Source organism: Zalophus californianus, chromosome 7 (assembly GCF_009762305.2).
Source record: "Zalophus californianus isolate mZalCal1 chromosome 7, mZalCal1.pri.v2, whole genome shotgun sequence".
Classification (NCBI taxonomy): Eukaryota; Metazoa; Chordata; class Mammalia; order Carnivora; family Otariidae; genus Zalophus; species Zalophus californianus.
The window spans coordinates 118,431,377-118,448,285 of record NC_045601.1 but is presented as its reverse complement, the minus strand read 5'-3'; the positions used below and the strand labels follow the sequence as shown (position 1 = coordinate 118,448,285).

At 51.7% G+C, this 16,909-nt stretch overlaps 1 protein-coding gene and 1 pseudogene across 5 annotated transcripts; both read right to left on the bottom strand.

Moving 5' to 3' along the window:
• Positions 1-469: 469 nt before the first annotated feature.
• On the bottom strand, positions 470-14,329 carry ABHD16A (abhydrolase domain containing 16A, phospholipase). Of its 5 annotated transcripts, XM_027603830.1 has the most exons (20): positions 14,122-14,326; positions 13,081-13,137; positions 12,337-12,403; positions 12,014-12,100; positions 9,370-9,455; positions 7,746-7,819; positions 7,437-7,559; positions 5,282-5,396; positions 5,084-5,185; positions 4,083-4,146; positions 3,615-3,664; positions 3,163-3,286; positions 2,371-2,475; positions 2,071-2,134; positions 1,760-1,816; positions 1,552-1,614; positions 1,327-1,403; positions 1,145-1,243; positions 999-1,045; positions 470-809 (listed from the first exon to the last, which is right to left on the bottom strand). In XM_027603830.1, the coding sequence occupies exons 1-20, from the start codon at positions 14,251-14,253 to the stop codon at positions 726-728; spliced, it is 1,677 nt and encodes a 558-aa protein (XP_027459631.1). In that variant the 5' UTR covers positions 14,254-14,326; the 3' UTR covers positions 470-725. The 5 variants fall into 5 exon arrangements, with proteins under 5 accessions (XP_027459631.1, XP_027459629.1, XP_027459630.1 ...); XM_027603828.2 differs by having other exon boundaries at positions 1,145-1,403; positions 14,122-14,328; XM_027603829.2 differs by lacking the exon at positions 2,371-2,475 and having other exon boundaries at positions 1,145-1,403; positions 14,122-14,328.
• Positions 14,330-15,291: 962 nt separating this feature from the next.
• LOC118357199 lies at positions 15,292-16,582 on the bottom strand (annotated as a pseudogene).
• Between the last annotated feature and the right edge of the window lie 327 nt (positions 16,583-16,909).

The following is a 16,909-nucleotide window of genomic DNA, read 5'->3' as shown; positions in this document are numbered from 1 at the left end:
TCCCTGGCAGGCCCTGTTTTTGAATTGCAACAAAAGACTCGATGACACGGTGAGGAGGTGTGCAGGGTTTGCTGTTAAGACGTGGGGAGTGGGCTGTTCCTCACTCCCCATGGGAACAGCAAGAGCTGAGCAACGAACACTGGGGGTACTGATGGTGAAGCCATGCAGGTTGAATCTGGAAATCCGTAGAAGATTCCTGAGTAGGGGAAATCAGGTACTAGAAAGCGCGGGCAGGGGAGGTTGTACATGGTGGTACTACTCGACAGACCAGTGAACAGGGAGGCATGGGGACCCACTGCATGAGGACAGTTCAGGTTGGGGGGCTGAAGGCCTGGGGGAACGGCAGGGATGGGAAGGGTTGAATTGGCTGGCTGGGGAGGGGGTTCCCCAAAACCCAGCCCTTTGAGGCTTCAGCTGTCCCCACTACCAGCCCCAGGCTCCTGGACATTTGGGAAGCCAAACAATTAGCCCGGCTGTAGAAAAAATACCTTTTTATTAATTATTAGGAATAATCCATTCATCGAATGCAGGCTGTGTGTTGGGAAAGGTTAGGTACTGCCGGATGGAGGAGGGGAAACGTGCAAGAGGGCAGTGAGAAGGGGGACAGTCCCCCTGCTTTCCACAAACTATAAACAGCAACATGAACACAGAGAATCACAAGTAAGAGGATCCTTCCTCATGTCTCCTCCTGTCCCACTCTTTCAGAACGAGTCCCACTGTGGTCGCTAGAGGTGCCAGGGCATCTGGAAGTTCTGGGCTGGGAGCGGGGTGCAGTGTGTGGCCTCAAAGTTGTGCAGATGCTTCTGAGCCTGAACAAAGAGGGCAGGACAGGTGGGGTGCAGAGCACAGCGGTGAGCAGCCACCACCAAACACCTCCACGGCCCCTGAAACCGCCACCCGCGCTCTACAAGCTGCCACTTCCGATGCTGTCCCCAAGTCCCACACGTGCCCCCTGGCCATCCCAGCACCCCCTTCCTGCCTGCCACCCCTTAGCTCACCAGAAACAAGGCCAGCTGCTGCCTTCCGTCTGCATCCATGTCCTCCCCTGCAGGGAAGAGGCGCTCACACAAGGGCCATACATCCGGGGATTCATCCCCCTCCTGGACTCTTCCCGACACCCTCTCCTGCCCCAGGACCTCCTTACCCACACTCCAGGGAAAGTCAGGCCCGTGTTCTGCCTGGTAGGAGCGGAGGACGGATAGGCACCAGTCCTCCTCCACCTCCCAACGGCTGTAGATCGAGGCTGCGCAGGCAGAGAGGGGAGCCGCGTCAGTGACCTGGCCTTGCCACGCCCCCACCCACAGGCCTCGGGGCATCCCCTCGCACCTTCCTCCAGCTGTGAGGAGGCCTCCAGCCACTGCCTCACCACTCGAAGACCCTCCTCTGCCATCACACGGGGATACCTACAGAGGGAGCACCGGGAGGGGAGGTCAGGACCCAATTCCCTTCGCTCCTTACCCCTAAACCCTCCTCCCCCCCTCCGCCCCCTGCTGGCCAGTGTCAGCACACACATGTACGACGCCCCCCCCACCCCCACCCCCGCCAGCTCACCGATACTGCAGGAGCTTCAGCAGGAGGTCATTGCCTCGGTTGGACATGATATCCTCGGGAACCCTGGGGGTGGGAAGAATGGACACTGGAGGGGCTTAGGTTGGGGAGGAAGGGTCTGGATACCCAGGTTTCTGGCGGGCAGAGACAGGAGGGGTAACTTCCTAGCTCCGTCTGGGATCCGGGAGGGCAGAGGTTCCCAGGCACTCACGTGGTAGTGATGATCTCATCCTTGGTTCTGCGAATCAGCAGCACAGGGCCCTGGTACCTTCAGAGGACAGCGTTGTGGACAGGGAGTGCTCAGAGGGAGATGGTGACAACCGGCTACCCACCCCCCACGGGCTGCCTCCTCGCCCCCTGCTACACAGGGCTAGCCCATCACCCAGAGGTGAGAAAATGTTGAAGAATGGGCATTGCCCAAAGCGTGGCCTTACTGGGAGATCTGCTCGAATACCCAGCAGAGCCTGTACAGGGGGGAAGGTGGAGAAGGGTGCTACATGCTGGATGCTGGCCTGCCCTCACCTGCATAGCTGTTCTGCGTTGTTCAGATTGAGATGCTGCCTCACAGTCCTGGTCACCAGGCCCCCTGGAGTGGGATACAAGTGAAGGGATGACAAAGACAAAGCCCTTGCCCAAAACAAAGGTCCCCACTGTTCACAGAAAGAGAAAACTGAGGCCCCAGACAGGGGAGTCCTCCTGCTTCTCAACAATGGGGTGACCCACTCCCCACCCACAGCAAAAGGATCCATCTCCAGTTAGAATTAAGCTCCCAGTTCCAGCCCACCCCTTCCCTGGAAGGGCAGGCCTGGGAGCTGCACTCACTCCAGCTATCTGGCATGACCTTCAAGGCCAAGGGCACCAGGTCATCAAAGGAGGCATCCAGGATCACGGCACTAATGTCTGGGTAGGACATGGCTGCCCACGTGGCTGGTACCAGGACAGGGAAGAAGGGTGAGGACCAAGGGGCTCCTGCCCACCACCCCACCCTTGTCCCATTGACCCTACAGGCTGACACCATCCTCCCTACTAGGTTAGCCCCAGGTGTCCCTTAACCCCTCACGTCACTTGGCCAGGGCACTATCAGGAAAGGATGGAGAGAGAACATCAAGGTGCATCGAAGACTGTGCAGAGGAAAGATTCACTTCCTGATCCCCGCCCCCCCCCCACGCCCAGGATCCTGGTCTGCTTCTTTTAATAATGCGCAAAAGAGAGGCACTTGGGTGGCTCAGTCGGTTAGGCATCCGACTCTTAGTTTTGGCTTGGATCGTGATCTCGGGGTGGTGAGATTGAGCCCCGTGTCAGGCTCTGCACTCGGTGGGGAGTCGGCTTTGGATTCTCTCTCTCCCTCTGCCTCTGCCCCTCCCCCTCGCTCGCTCTCTCAAATAAATACATAAAATCTTTTAAAGAAAATAATGGGTATAAGAGTGGAAGGAAATGTGAATGTATAGAAAAAGGATACCATCTTCCAGACCCACACAGACATCCCACTTCCATCCTCTCCTCCCTTAAGCCTCGACCCCACTGCCAGGCCCCCAGTGTACTTCCCTACCTCTCCTTGGGGTGGGGTAGGGGTGGCACAAATTGGGAGGAGGGGGGCAGGAGGTAGGCTGGTACCAGTGAAGCCGCCGATGGACCAGGCATAGATGATGATGTCCTGGGGCTGGAAGCCCAGGCGGTGGATGGCAAACTGGACCACCACATCCATGGCATTGGCCTCATTCTGAGGAAATGGCACCCCCTGCAGGAGGAAGGGCAAAGACAGGGGTGAGTCAGCACCAAAGGCCACCTGGGTCACTTGCCCGCTCTGAGCATGGACTCTTCTTAGAGCAGACAGGGAGCGTGCCAAAGAAAAGCGTGGTGGGAGGGGCTGCACTCTCCAAAAACCAGACTGCCCGCCTCTCCCCACTGCGAGAGGAGGGGTCTGACTTCCTGCTCCGGCACCTAGGTGACAGGTGAGTGGGAGCCCCCCCTCCAGAAAATATACCCCTTTCCCTAACTCCAGTGGCTGACCAGGAGGAGACAGACCATAATTCAGGAAAAGAAAGGGATTTCAGAGAGGGTCTCACCGTGCTTCCAGCAAAGCCTGGATGGTTCCAGCCCAGGACTGAATATCCAGCTGCAACAGAGGAGGGGGAGGGGTTAGGACCTCATGGTGCACATCCCCCCCAGCCCCCTCCAGCCCTGGGGGAAAGAGCAACAGAACCCTGGAGCTCTAAACACCCCCAAACTCAGAGGCGAATAACTCTGAACCTTCCCAGAATGGGGAGATGACATCAGAGGTTCTGAGGCAGCAGAAGGGAGAGATAAGTGATCGTGTGGTGGCAACAGAACGAAGGCCATCCTGTTAGGGACACAGCCCAAAGGGAGGGATGTTTGGTTAGCAAAGCAAATGGGGAGTACACTTTCCCCCAGACGTGAGAATTTTAAACCTCACTCAGACAAGGTGATCGGGCCGGGGAAGTTTTATCAGTGTGGGAAGGTGGGGCTGTTCCATTCCAAAGGGCAGGGACAAGAGAGCTGAGCCTCGGGCCTACCTTCCAGAGGTGTAGAAATGCAGCCCACCTCATAGAAGCCCGCGTTCCCCTCACAGCAGATCACCTATGGAGGGAGGCAGGAAGGAGGGCTGGGAAGGAGCCAAGTTGGGACAGAAAATGCCCCACGTGGTAGGACGTGGGAGCTTTATAGGGAAGAGGAAAGGGCCTGTTCTCTTCAAGGGGAATGAAAATTTCTCAACCCACAAGCTGCATAGGAACAGAAGCAAAGTGGATGCAAATGCTTAGCAAACTGAGCCCTCAGAGGATGAGGAACTGCTCAACCACCCAGCAGAGTGTCCACTTCTCCTTGGAAGACCAGCTCTCAGAAATGGGGTTATGGATACTTTTTTTCTTTTCTAGTTTTTGGGTCTATTTTTTCCCATGACTGTTTCTTTTCTGGGGCATGCCAATTGCTTTCCATCTCTGGGCTCCAGACTTAGAGTCAGGTAAACTCTAATTACATGGTGCCCCATGCCGAAGCCCAGAGACGGCGGGGCTTGCATGGACTCACAGCCGTTGGGTAGAGCCAGGACCAGAAGCCAGCTCCCTAGACTGTTGGCTCAGGGCTCCTTCCAGGGCTGCTTCACGGAGGCATGCCACTTGGGAGGCCAGGCTGCCCGGGTTCAAATCCCAGCTCTCTCACTGTGTGATCTGGGAAAATTATCCTGGGTCTTTAGTTTCACCATCCGTAAAATGGGCTGACATAAAAAATTAGTTCCTATTCTACAGGGTTGTGGTGAGGATGAAATATATGCCTTCTATGTGACAAATGCTGCCTAAGTGGTGACTGTTACAAGATTACTTTTTGGTCCTTGAATGTCAACTCCTACTTCCTCCATTTTGCTATGGCAGGGTTTTCTGACACCAAGAGGTCTTGAGGGTGGGGCTGGGAGACGGGATTATCCTTGGGGCTGCTGGAGACCTTGAGATCCCCAGAGCCTCCACTGTCCCCCCCCCATTCCCCCCCCCCCACTGCCTCTGGGCTCCCTGCTCCCTCTCACCAGCTTCTGTCCCTGGGGCTCTGCTGCCCCCCGCCGGTCTACAAACATGGTGTCGATCTCGTTGCCATCAAAGGCCAGCAGCTTCGCCCGGCGCCCGTTACACTGAGTGAGGGAGATGTGAGGGGTGGGAGGTCACATCCCTGGTCCGGGGCAGAAGGAGTATCGGGGTGGGGGGGGGGGAGTGCGGGGGCGCCTCACCTCTTCCACCAGCCGGGCCTGGCCCTGCAGTAGCACAGGCATGAGGGCCTTCTGGAGCAGGTACACTGAGCCAGGGTACAGCATCCGGCGCCCCAGGGTGTGTGCCACCAAGTAGCTGCGGGGACCACAGGGGTTAACCGACCCTTGACCTCAGGAGGGCCCAGGGGCCATCCCAGCCCTAGCTCCCAGAGACGCTGGGGCCTGCTTCACTCCTGAACTTCAGTTTTGTTTTCTTGACCTTTACAGGTTTGTTTTCCTTTTGAAGGACTTAATGAAATATTCTATGTACCAAGCTGGTGTTTTTCAAACTTTTGTTTTTACTACAACCTTTATAAGGGGCACATTTCATATTGCGGCCGAGTACACACATCTGTACATATACTGAAAATTTTAGGAGATAATATTTTCTATATATGATAAGTAAAAGTAGAGTTATTATTAACTACGATTCTGTTAATGTATAAATACAACTTTGGGGCACCTGGGTGGCTCAGTCGGTTAAGCGTCCAACTCTTGGTTTGGGCTCAGCTCATGATCTCAGGGTTGTGACATCATGCCACGCGTGCGGCTCCGGGCTCAGCGCAGAGTCTGGTTAAGATTCTCTCTCCCTTTGCCCCTCCACCACCCCACCCCACCCCTGTGTGTACCTGTGTGTGCATGCACGCTCTCTCTCTCAAATAAATAAATCTTAAAAAATGCAACTTCTTAGAAGTCCCCAAGTAAATAATACTCTTTAAAAAATGACAGCTGTAATTCACTCAGTTGATTTTAAGATTCACAAATAGGTCAAGATCCATAGTTTGGTTTTTGTTTTAAGATTTATTTATTTATTTGAGAGAGAGAGAGAGAGTGAGTGAGTGAGTGAGTGTGTGAGTGTGAGTGTGTGTGTGTGTGTGTGTGTGTGTGCGCGCGCGCGTAAGCACGGGGAGGGACAGAGGGAGAGGGAAGCAGACTCCTCAGTGAGGATGGCGCTAGAGGCAGGGCCAATCCCACAACCCTGAGATCATGACCTGACCTAAAAATCAAGAGTTGTTTGCCCAACTGACTGAGCCACTCAAGCGCTCCAAAATCCATAGTTTGAAAGACACCAAACTAGACTGCAGACTCCACAGGGGTAGAGACCTGACTGTTCTATGCACTGCAATGTGCCCTGTATCTGCCATGTAGCAGGTGGCCACAGCCTGACACAGAGTAGGGGCTTAAATATTTACTGAACCAATGTGCTAATCTCGACAGATAGGCAGGTGCTGTTCCTGAAAACAACAATTCACCATTTCCAGTTAATCCTGAAATAGGATTTGTCCCCAGAAAAACACTGTACCACTCCGTCCAGCATCCCCTCCAAACCGCAAATTTGGCTTGCCCCTCTGACCAATCAGCACACTGTCCACACTGATCACTAAGCCCTCCCCTTTCCTTGGTATCCTGGAACCTGCCTCCCAGCCCCCAGCACCACCAGAAAATTCCCACAGCACCCGCGCCTCAGTAAGATACGGATGCTTACTGCTGGTACTTCGGACATCATCAGTGTCCACAACTATGAGTTACGTGGGCTTTGCCATGTGCTCTCAGGAACCCAGGCAAGGTGGAAGCCCTTGTGAATATGTTACCCTACTTAATCTCACCAATCCTATGGCGTGGGTTATTCACGGATGCAGAAAATGGAGCTCTCTTAAGGTAGAATAGCCTAGGCGCTGAGGGCCCGGGACACAGCTGCTCTGGCTAAGGCCGTGTGTCTCCACCACACCCCCAACCTCATTCTTCCCTCCAGCCTCATTAAAAGAGCTTCTGTGGGGCGCGTGGCTGGCTCAGTTGGTAGAACATGTGACTCTTGCTCTCGGGGTCGTGAATTCAAGGCGGGTGTACAGTTACTCAAATAAATAAACTTAAAAAAATAACAAAATGAAAGAGCTTTTGTGTCCGATAGAATCGTGTTAACATCCCAATCCTTCATTCACCATCTGTGAGACTCTGGACCTCTCTGAGCCTCTTTTCTGCACATACAAATCTAGATTAGAGACTACCACAAACAATATCAAGTCTACAGCACGAGGCCCAATAAAGGACGGCTATCTTACAATGGAGCACCCAGTCCTGGAGTCCTCGCTCCGTATCCCTTCCGCCCCAGCGGGCCTCTCTCCCTGGTGCTTCCCACCTGGTTATCTGACAAGGCAGCTTCTTGACCCGGTTGAGGAGGGTGTCTGCTGTCCCCCGGTGCAGGGGCTCTGGGCGAAGCAGGGCCACACCTTGGCGGGAAGGGCCCCCTCGAGACTCCTTCCTGAGGATGGGAAGATGCAGGGGAGGATGGAGTTAGGAGCAGCAAGCTGGACATCCGAGGCTCAGAGGACAGGGGGCGTCTAGGAATGAGGAGATGGCGCTGGAGAGGAGGCCCTGGGGCCCAAGATGGGGCTGGACGTGGGCGACAGGACAGAGCAGGGAGGGAGTGAAAGAACCGGGGCCTCACCGGCTGCTGGGCTCTTCCCAGTGGAAGTCGACTGGCCAGCTCTTAAAGTCAAAGTTGTAGTTGGCGAGCTGCCGCTGTGGTGCGCAGGGGGAGAAAGAGGAGGGGAGGCAAAGCGGGACTAAGAAGGCAGGCCTACCTCCCCACCCTCGTCACCCTCATCATCCACAGGGCTGGCCCACACACATGATGGGGAGACGAGTCAATACCCGCCCCCCCCCCCCCCCCCCCCCGCCGAGTTCACAGAGGGTAGGCTCTGTCGTGGCCTGAAAAATCAGGCAAGAGAAGATGCCCTATCCGTTCTCAGGACTGGCCTGGCTGCTTCCAGAAGAGAACTTAACAGTCTTTGCTTTTCCAAAATGTAAGACTGACCCACTCCCAGAATGGGTGGCTGGAGGTGCTGGTGCTTCTGAGGAAGTGGGGGGTCCGTTGCCAGTCACCACTCCCCCCCCCCGACCCCCGGGTCCTTCCCCTGATGCTGTCCTGGAGGCTGGGTGAGAGGGAAGGAGGGAAGTCATGCCTACAGTGGTTCCTTTGCATTGGGACCACCTCTTGAATGAAGCCCTCTCTGACTCTTCCGTCCTCACAGCCACCTCCCTTCCCTCACCTTCTGCAGCCAGGGGCTGGTGATGCCACCCAGACCATCCCCGCCGCCAGTCACCCCACTGAGTCTGCCCACACGCTTTTTGAGGGTGGCGGGAGCTGCGTCTTCTATTCTGCTGTACTCCCTCCCTCAGCCCCGGAGCGCCCAGCACTCTATTTTGAGAGCTGTTTTTTATTTTCCGTCACAGAAATTTTTTGACATTTTCAAAAATAACTTGACTAAGAGGGAACAATAGAAACACTCTACAAAAATGTAAATGGCAAAACAAAACAAAATGAAGAAAAGCAAATTTCAGACAGGCTTTGCTCAGACCCGGATGCAAATCCAGACCCAGCCACTTCCTTTGCTCTGTGACTCTGCTTGTCACTTAACCTCTTTGTATCTGTTTTCTCAGAGGTATAGTAATACCACCTCATGCGGTTGTTGTGAGGACTGGGAAGTGCAGTCTGAGGCATATGCAAAATGCCTCAGACGGCGGCGTGCTGGACCATCATTACATAGCTCGGTAAATGGAGGTATGGAGCAGGATGATGGTGGTCACAGCTGTTTGATCCCAGGAGCCCCTTTGTAACAGGAAAGAGCTTTATAGGGCCCCAAAGCCCCTTCTGAAAGATAATCACACTCCAGCACCAGCTGGGCTGGCACAACTCCAAGGACACCGTGCCTGGCTTTTCTCCCTCTTGGCGTCACACTGTGCTTCCGGGCACAGGAGCGGACATACCTGTCCATCTTGTCCCATCCCTGAACAAAACTAGCATGGTGTTTGATGCACGTGGCCAAAATAAACACCACCTACACAACTGAGCTGCTCTGATAGAAGACCACCTTTGAAGAAACACCGTGGACCATCCCATTAGGAGTGGTAGGAAGGAAGATTCCTTGGGTGGACAGTTCACTTGCCCAGTGGGGAAGGGATATAGCAGTGGGCAAGCGAAAACCCAGTGTGGTCAGGAGCTGGTGCCCCGTGCTCCGGGGAGGCAGCTGAGGAAGCTGCTGCCAGGGCACCCGTCTGGCACCTCTCACCTTATTTTCGGCAGACTGGTTCCTGTGCGTTGCCTCCAAGATGGTGATGAACTGCCGGTACTGCGGGTTGGTCCAGCGGCCAATGCCTGGTAGAGAGAGGATAGGAAACAGTGTCAGGAAAAGTGGGACGAGCAAGCTGAGTAAGCTTCCGGAAGAGGGTTGGAGATGGGCAAGGAGAAGGCCCTGGAGAGAGAAGTGGGAGGAAAAGGAACAGATGGCCCAGGGTCTGGGGAAACAGGAGAGTCGAGCTGACCCCCTTCCTCCGTATCTAGCAACTGGCTTCAGTGTTCTCCTCCTACCCAGCTTCTTCAGTTTGTTCCTTGATAGGCTACCAACTCTCCACCCTCCAGAATGTTCACTTTCCCAGTCTTACCACAGCTTCACGCAACCTTCCTAGTCACCCCGGTGAGCACGGAGCTGCTTGCTTTCCCTCTTTTCTCTGTACGGTCTAACTCCCTGCCATCTGGCTTCCTGGCTCCCGCTCTTGCCCCATCATCACTTCCTCACTGAATCCGCGTCCCCTTCCTCCGTCCGCGCTCTCTTCCAACGGTGCCTCTCAGCACTCTTCCTGTCCCTCGAGACTCCTTCCTCCTCCGCTTCCTGGGTCCATCTTTGCCACCATCCGACTCCCAGACTGCTTCTCCCAGCCTCCCTTCCACATCCCTCTCAGAAACAAGAGCCATCCTCAACGCTAAGCTCTTTCCTCTTTTCACCTGGCCCTTTGGCGATCACATCTGCTCTCCCTTCACTGCCAAGCAGTCTCAAGCCCTGCCTTCTCTGCTTCCACTGACCTGGCAGTTGTCACGGGCCACGCACCATTGATGTGGGAGGCATTGGAAATGGGACACACAGGTTCCAGCCCTGAGAGCTGGGGCTTTGGCTGGGGGTGGGGTGGGGCTGGAGAAAGACGGTAAGCAAGTAAACAAGAACATTTCAGAGAGGGGAAAGTGCTATCAAGAAAATAAAACCAGAACGAACTAGAATGCTATTAACATCAGCGGTAGAGACCCCAGACAATACTGCAGAATGAAGCAAGGTGCAGAATGACTTGTACAGCATGATGTGATTTGCGACAAAAATGTAAAATGAACAAAAGAAGGGCTATATGTTGTTTTTAGTTACCATATTTCATAGATTCTAGAATGCCTATTTTTCTTTCACATTTGAAAACTGAAGTCGGAATGCATTTTACAATTCATAACAGTTTAGATTTGATAAAATGAGGCCTATCTTTCATAAAAGCATAAAAATGTGGACCAGGAAAGAAACCCCGCCAAATGGCAATGGTTACTTCTGGGGAAAGAGGAACACAGAACTGGGGAAGATTCCAATGGGAATGCCAACTCTGAATGCAAGGCTTCAGTATTTTATCGACAAAAGGTATTTGAAGTAGTATCACAAACATAAGCCTTTCAGTTCTTTATGATAATGGGGCGCCTGGGTGGCTCAGTCAGTTAAGCGTCTGCCTTCGGCTCAGGTCATGATCCCAGGGTCCTGGAATCAAGCCCCATGTCCGGCTCCCTGCTTGGCAGGGAGCCTGCCTCTCCCTCTCCCTCTGCCCCTACCCCCTGCTTGTGCTTGCTTTCTCTCTCTCTCTCTCTGTGTCAAGTAAATAAATAAGATCTTAAAAAATATAATTATGATGATATTTTGTTCTCTGGGCTTTTCTGTATTTAATTTTTGTGCCCAAATTAAAAATAAATAAAATTTAAAAGTAGGACAGAACCGAGGAGTGGGAGCTACTTTTAGATCAGGAGGTCAGGGAAGGCCTCTCTGAGGAGGGAGCCCAGCCCAGTGGATATCAGAAGGCAGAACACTGCAGGCAGAAGGTCCTCACCCCTGCCTGCGCCCAAGTGCAGCCATCCATCTGCTGACCCGTCACTCCCTCAAAGCATCCCCTCGCCCAGTTTTTGTCATGTGCACCTGCCAAGGGGCAATGATTTGGATAGTCTCCTCACTTTTAAATTGTGAGATATGACATACGTACATACAACACACATTCGGTTTAGAAAAACGCCAAGCAAACGTTCATGTGACCATCACCTGAGTCAAGGAAGAGAACACAGTCACATCCCCCCAGGAGCCCTCCCCAGCCTGTTCCCTCCCTCCCAGGTAATCACTCTCCTGACTTTCAAGATAACCATGCCTGTGTTTTGCTACTTATATATGCATCCCTTTTGAACTTTACATAAGTGGAAATACACTGCGTACCTTATCTGACTGGCTGCTTCTTGCATTCAACATTACAATTTTAAGACTCATCTGCGTTGCTGAGTGTAGCTTACATTTGCTCACTTGCACTGCTGTGCTGTGTGCTGTTGTAGAACTAGACCCTCTAGTGTATTTAACCATCCTACAATTTGTGGCCATGGACTTGTTTCCAGTTTCGGATTATTACAAACATACATATATGGACGTGTGTGGAATTACTGTAGGGTGTATGCCTCTCTTCCAGATAATAGCAAAGTTTTCTGCCAATTAGTTTTTCATTCTTACACCCAAGCCCTTTAAGGAAAAGATCGTATCTTCACCATTCCCAATTATTCCCCCTCAGGGCCCAGCACAAAATTTTATTTGCAAAAGCTACTTATTAAATATTTACCCAGTGAAGGATAGATCCAAACCAGGCTCCCTCTGGACCTACCTCGGAGACAGGCCACGCCTGCCAAGAGTAGTAGCAATGTCCCAGCATAGTGAGAAAACGGCACCACTTTGGACAGGCTCAAGTAACCTGGGAGGGGAGAGCCATTATGTGAGAAGTTTTCCCCACTGCCCCTCGGCATCTCTTCCCAGGTCAGCCCCAACCTCCGCCCCATACCCTCTCTTTGGGACAGCCATGCCCTTGGAGGAAGAAGATGCCTGATGGAAGAGGGAAGCCAAGCCATCCCCACAGGTCCCTTTTCCTCTTTAGGGGGGGGTCGGCTCATCTGCCAACAACCTGCCCATCACCTTTGAAAACACACTGACCTTTCCTGTATAAGTAGAAGGCGGCGAAGGGAGAGGAGTAATAAGAGATGGACCAGAAGACTGAAGCCTGCAGCAGAGAGACAGGGACAAGCAATCAATACACACACACAGGTCTGCCATTTCCAGGCCTAGGCTCTGAGCAAAGTGGATAGGAGGTCATATCAAGTACCTATTCTGTGCGTAACACAGTAGGTGCTTAATATTTGTTGAAAGGCAATGTATCAGAGCATAACAGAGGCTGGGGAAATTAGGTACAGGTTCTGTTTTCTTCCTCTTATCTCCGGACATAATTTCATCACGTTTAAAGGCCAGTTTCTTTTTCTGCTCAAGTTAATCAAGCCTTTTCCATCAGCCCTGCTCAGGACAGCACCTGGCCTGGTCCCCAAGAGATGCACAAACGTCACCATAGGAACCCTGCCAGAGAAAACAGCTGTCTTTGCAGCCAAAGAGGTTAGTTGCCAGGGAGGACAGGTCACTGGGGACTCAGCACCCGCAGACGGTCCCAAGAGTAAACACATTTTCGTTAGGGCTCAGGCTGCCCCAGAGAAAGCAAACACACCAAAGGGGAGTACCAAGTATGTGTGCTTGAGAGCATGTCCGTGTGTGTGATGGAGAGGGCTGCAGAGCCCAGAGCATCCCCCACCCCCAGGGGCGCTGCCTTCTCCCAGGCTGGGGAGGAGAAAGTTCAGGAGGGCAACTGGGTCGGAAAAGATGCAGTAGTCCCAGACGCCAGGGCAGACATACCAGTGCCAGAATGCTGTCAGCATGCTTCTCCAGGGCACGGGGTTGGTAGTACGTATCCTGCCAAAACAGATGGCCGCATCAAGGACCGTGTCCATCGACAAGTCCTTCCCCTTCCCTTTTGAGAGCCCTGATGTGTGTCCTCTGGTTCTAGCCTCCAAAGCAATCCCTCCTGGGACATCCCTGGCTCCCAGAGAAGCCCCTCTTCCCAACCCCCACTCCAAACCTGATTTCCTACCCCAGACCATGAGAACATAGGGGCCTGGACTTGCAAGCAAAAGCGAAAGCCTCACTGGACATTTTGTGCTCCTTTTCCACAGCCCAGTTTCAAAGGGGTTGTGGGCGTGTGCATACGGGGAGAGGAGTTACAGAAGAAAAGAGAGACACCATGACAACTTTAAGAGGGAAAGATTAGAAATAACAGTAGGGTGATTAAGGAGAGTGTGGCTGAGGGCGGGAAGTTCTGGAGGGCAATAAACACAATTTGAGCCTACCAATGAAAAGGTGGAGAACATGTAGGGGCACAGCCTACCACCACCCCCAGCTTTCAGGGATGCGATGACCTTGGGGTCCCCAACGTAGGGTGGGCGGTTGGGTGGGGGGCAGCGGATACATATGTCGAAGTCATCTTGAAATTCAAGGCCAGGGTAGAAGGAAGAGAAAACAGAACCGGGGAAGGCACCGAGTCAGAAGAAATCGAGAGTCAGACGGCAAAATCATCCAGCTCTCGAATCCGCGCAGGGTCTCTTCCAGGACTTAGAGTCAACTGGGACCAGCACGAACCACGAAAGACAGGGTGGGGGGCCGCAAGAGGAAAAAGCAAGGAGTGGTAGTCAGAATGAGAAAGCGGTGGCAAACAGCGATATAGAAGGCAGCCGGTCCGCAGGCGTAACTTTAACCCAGGAAGCACAAAGAGCACTTTGCAGACAACTGGCTTGACAAGCAGGCTCCCCCGATTTGCAATGATGGGCGCTTCTGGAGAGCAAAGGCCGCAAAGGGGTTTGGGCCGTACCATGTTTTTGACCAGGGGAGAACTCGACTCACCCAGGAGCTGGAAGGGGGGGTAGTGACTGAAGTTGGAGTCTCAGGGACGCCGGACGGGGCCCTTTCCGAGTCCCTTTCCCGGTAGATTTTGTAGAGCCGGGGGCCTAGGACGCAGCTCAGCAGCTTCGCCATGGCCCCCGCTCCGGCCGCTGCTCTCCCAGCAGCAAGTCCCCCTACCGGCCCCGCCCTTTCCCGGCCTCTAAGGTATTGCGTGCCCTTGACGTCAGCACGTACCGGCTCCGCCTCGTGCCCTGTGGAGACGTTTTCCGCGCTGCTTGAGACGGTTTTCGTGCAGTTGGACCTACGGGTAGAGCAATGGTCAGAAATTAGTCGGAGGCGTTTGGAACGCGGAGAATTAGAACATTATCAGGCGTAGTTAAGTCCCCTCCCCCCTTTTAAATCCCTTAATATTGGTAGGCTCTCGAGCGACAGTGGGAACGAGAGGTAAGATTAGGAGCACTTGACAAGAGCAACGAAAAAGGAAAGGTGTCTAGGAATACATCTAACCAAAGAAATGCAAGATTTTATGAAGAAAATTACAAAAGTTTTTGAAAGAGGTAAACGAAGGCTTGAATAATTGGAGAGCTACATCGCAGTCATGGATAGGAGGACTCAGCATTGTTAAGGAGTGTGAAATACTGGTTAATAAAAAAAAAAAAAAAAACAGGAGGGGGGATGAATTATCACTCTTAAGCGTGGACGAATCTCAAAACCTCAAAACCGTAATGTTGAGTGGAAAAAAGAAACCTACAGGTTATATACAACCTGACACCATTGTATAACGTCCAAAGAGAAAATTTAATGATCGAGAGTGAAAGATAAAAGAGCAAATTTAGAATAGTGTAACACAGCATAGAGAATCCTTGAGATGGTAATACTATTTTTTAATAGATATTCAGGTTTGTTTTATTTTTCTTTGTACCTTACACCTACATAATATATACATTCTTTAGCTTTTTATTGCAGTAAACACCTATACGGAAAAGTGAACCATTTGAATATATCCATGTAATCAGCATCGAGATCAAAATTACATTATACCACATATACAAGATCTTCCTCAAATCACTACCTGCCCCACCAAGAGTAACCACTATCTTAATTTCTTTTTTTTTTGAGCTTTTATATTTGAGTTTATTCTTCATTTAAAACACTACTATAGTTGAATATTAAAACAAAAACAATAGCAAGTAGTGAGCTATGATTATAGTCCTTCACTCATTCACTACTGCATATAAAATGCCAGCAGTGTTTTTCACTGGCCCCATTAAGAGGTCTGACACTGAACACCACCCCTGGGATGATGTTCATCATCCTCATAGGCTTCCCCATTGTAATGGCGCCATCTTTCCTGATTTGGATCAAAGTCCACCAGTTCTACCTGGTCCATTTCATCAGTCTCTTCTACTTCCTTCCTCTCAGGTAGGAGTTTTTCCAGCAAAGAAAGTTTATCAGGAGAGAGAAAGCCATTCTCAGGAAAGTTTACCTTAAATTCAATGATAAGGCGACCCTTCTCATATGGTCTACGATAAATTGGCATGCCTTCATTTAGCACACACTTGATATCTCCATGCTTGACAATTTGACCTGGGTGAGAGGTGATGACGATGGTTCGGTTGTCAAGAGTAGATATTGGCTTTTGAAAGCCACACAGTGCTTCAACCAGCTGTATGTCCATACACATGAAGAGGTCTTCTCCTCGCCGAGTAAAAACAGCGTGGTCCTTCTGATCTAAAACAATGATAATATTTCCTGGTTCCAGTCCTGGTTCTTGGTCTCCTTCACCATGGAATGTTATCTTCTGGCCGTCCTTCATACCTTTGTCAATATGAACTTCTAGAATCTTCTTCTCTCAAACTATCTTCCTCCCATTGCAGCTTTTACATCTGTCTTTGGGACTGATCCGTTCCCCATGGCCCTGGCACTCCATGCACACAGACTGAATTTGCTGAACCATTCCAGGTCCTATCTGATGAATTCTTATTTGCATTCCAGTACCTCGGCAATTGGGACAACATTCGACTGCTCCTTTCTTACCACCTCGGCCTTCACATTTATCACAAATCACATTCTTTTGCAGAGCTAGTTTTCGTGTTGCACCATTATATAAATCTTCTAAGGTTACTGAGAGCTGATGCACAACATTTTTACCTCTCCTTTCTCTCTGCATCCTTCCTCCTCCTCCAAAAAACATATCAAAGATGTCCATGGGGGAGCCAAAACCACCACCAGCTCCACCTTCGTTAATTGCCTGTTCTCCTCCTTTGTCATATAATTCCCTTTTCTTTGCATCAGAGAGTACTTCGTAAGCTTGAGAAATCTGTTTAAACTTCTCTCCTTCATTTGGATTCTTATCAGGGTGGTACTTCAAGGCCAGTTTCCTGTAGGCCTTTTTCAATTCCTCTTGGGTGGCATTGGGTTTGACCCCCAAAACATCATAGTAAGTGGTTTCTTTCACCATTGTCTACAGCCGGTGAGAGGGCCGAGGCCGGTGTGGGGGAGCGGGAAGGGGCACGTTGCTGGGCGCAGCTCGGGCAGCCACCGCTGCTCCGCGTCTCACCGAGCGTTCTGGAAAGTTCCGCTTAATTTCTAAATTCATAGGTTAGTTTTGCCTGATTTTGTACCTCACATAAATGGAATCATATGAAATCATGCCCTTTGTTTCTTGCTTCTTTTACTTGTTATGTTACATTTGATGTAGTCTTTGGTATGCATGGAATATTTCATCAGAAACAATTTTAAGGGGGCACCTGGGTGGCTCAGTTGGTTAGCGTCTGCCTTCAGCTCA

Bases quoted from the DNA above. Each gene is read 5' to 3' on its own strand.
- ABHD16A (XM_027603828.2), bottom strand. From the start codon at position 14,253: ATGGCGAAGCTGCTGAGCTGCGTCCTAGGCCCCCGGCTCTACAAAATC. The intron at 7,820-9,369 runs GTGAGAGGTGCC...TGCGCACCACAG, and splicing joins ACCAGTCTGCCGAAAATAAG to CGGCAGCTCGCCAACTACAA. The intron at 1,404-1,551 runs GTGAGCTGGCGG...CTCCCTCTGTAG, and splicing joins CTGAAGCTCCTGCAGTATCG to GTATCCCCGTGTGATGGCAG.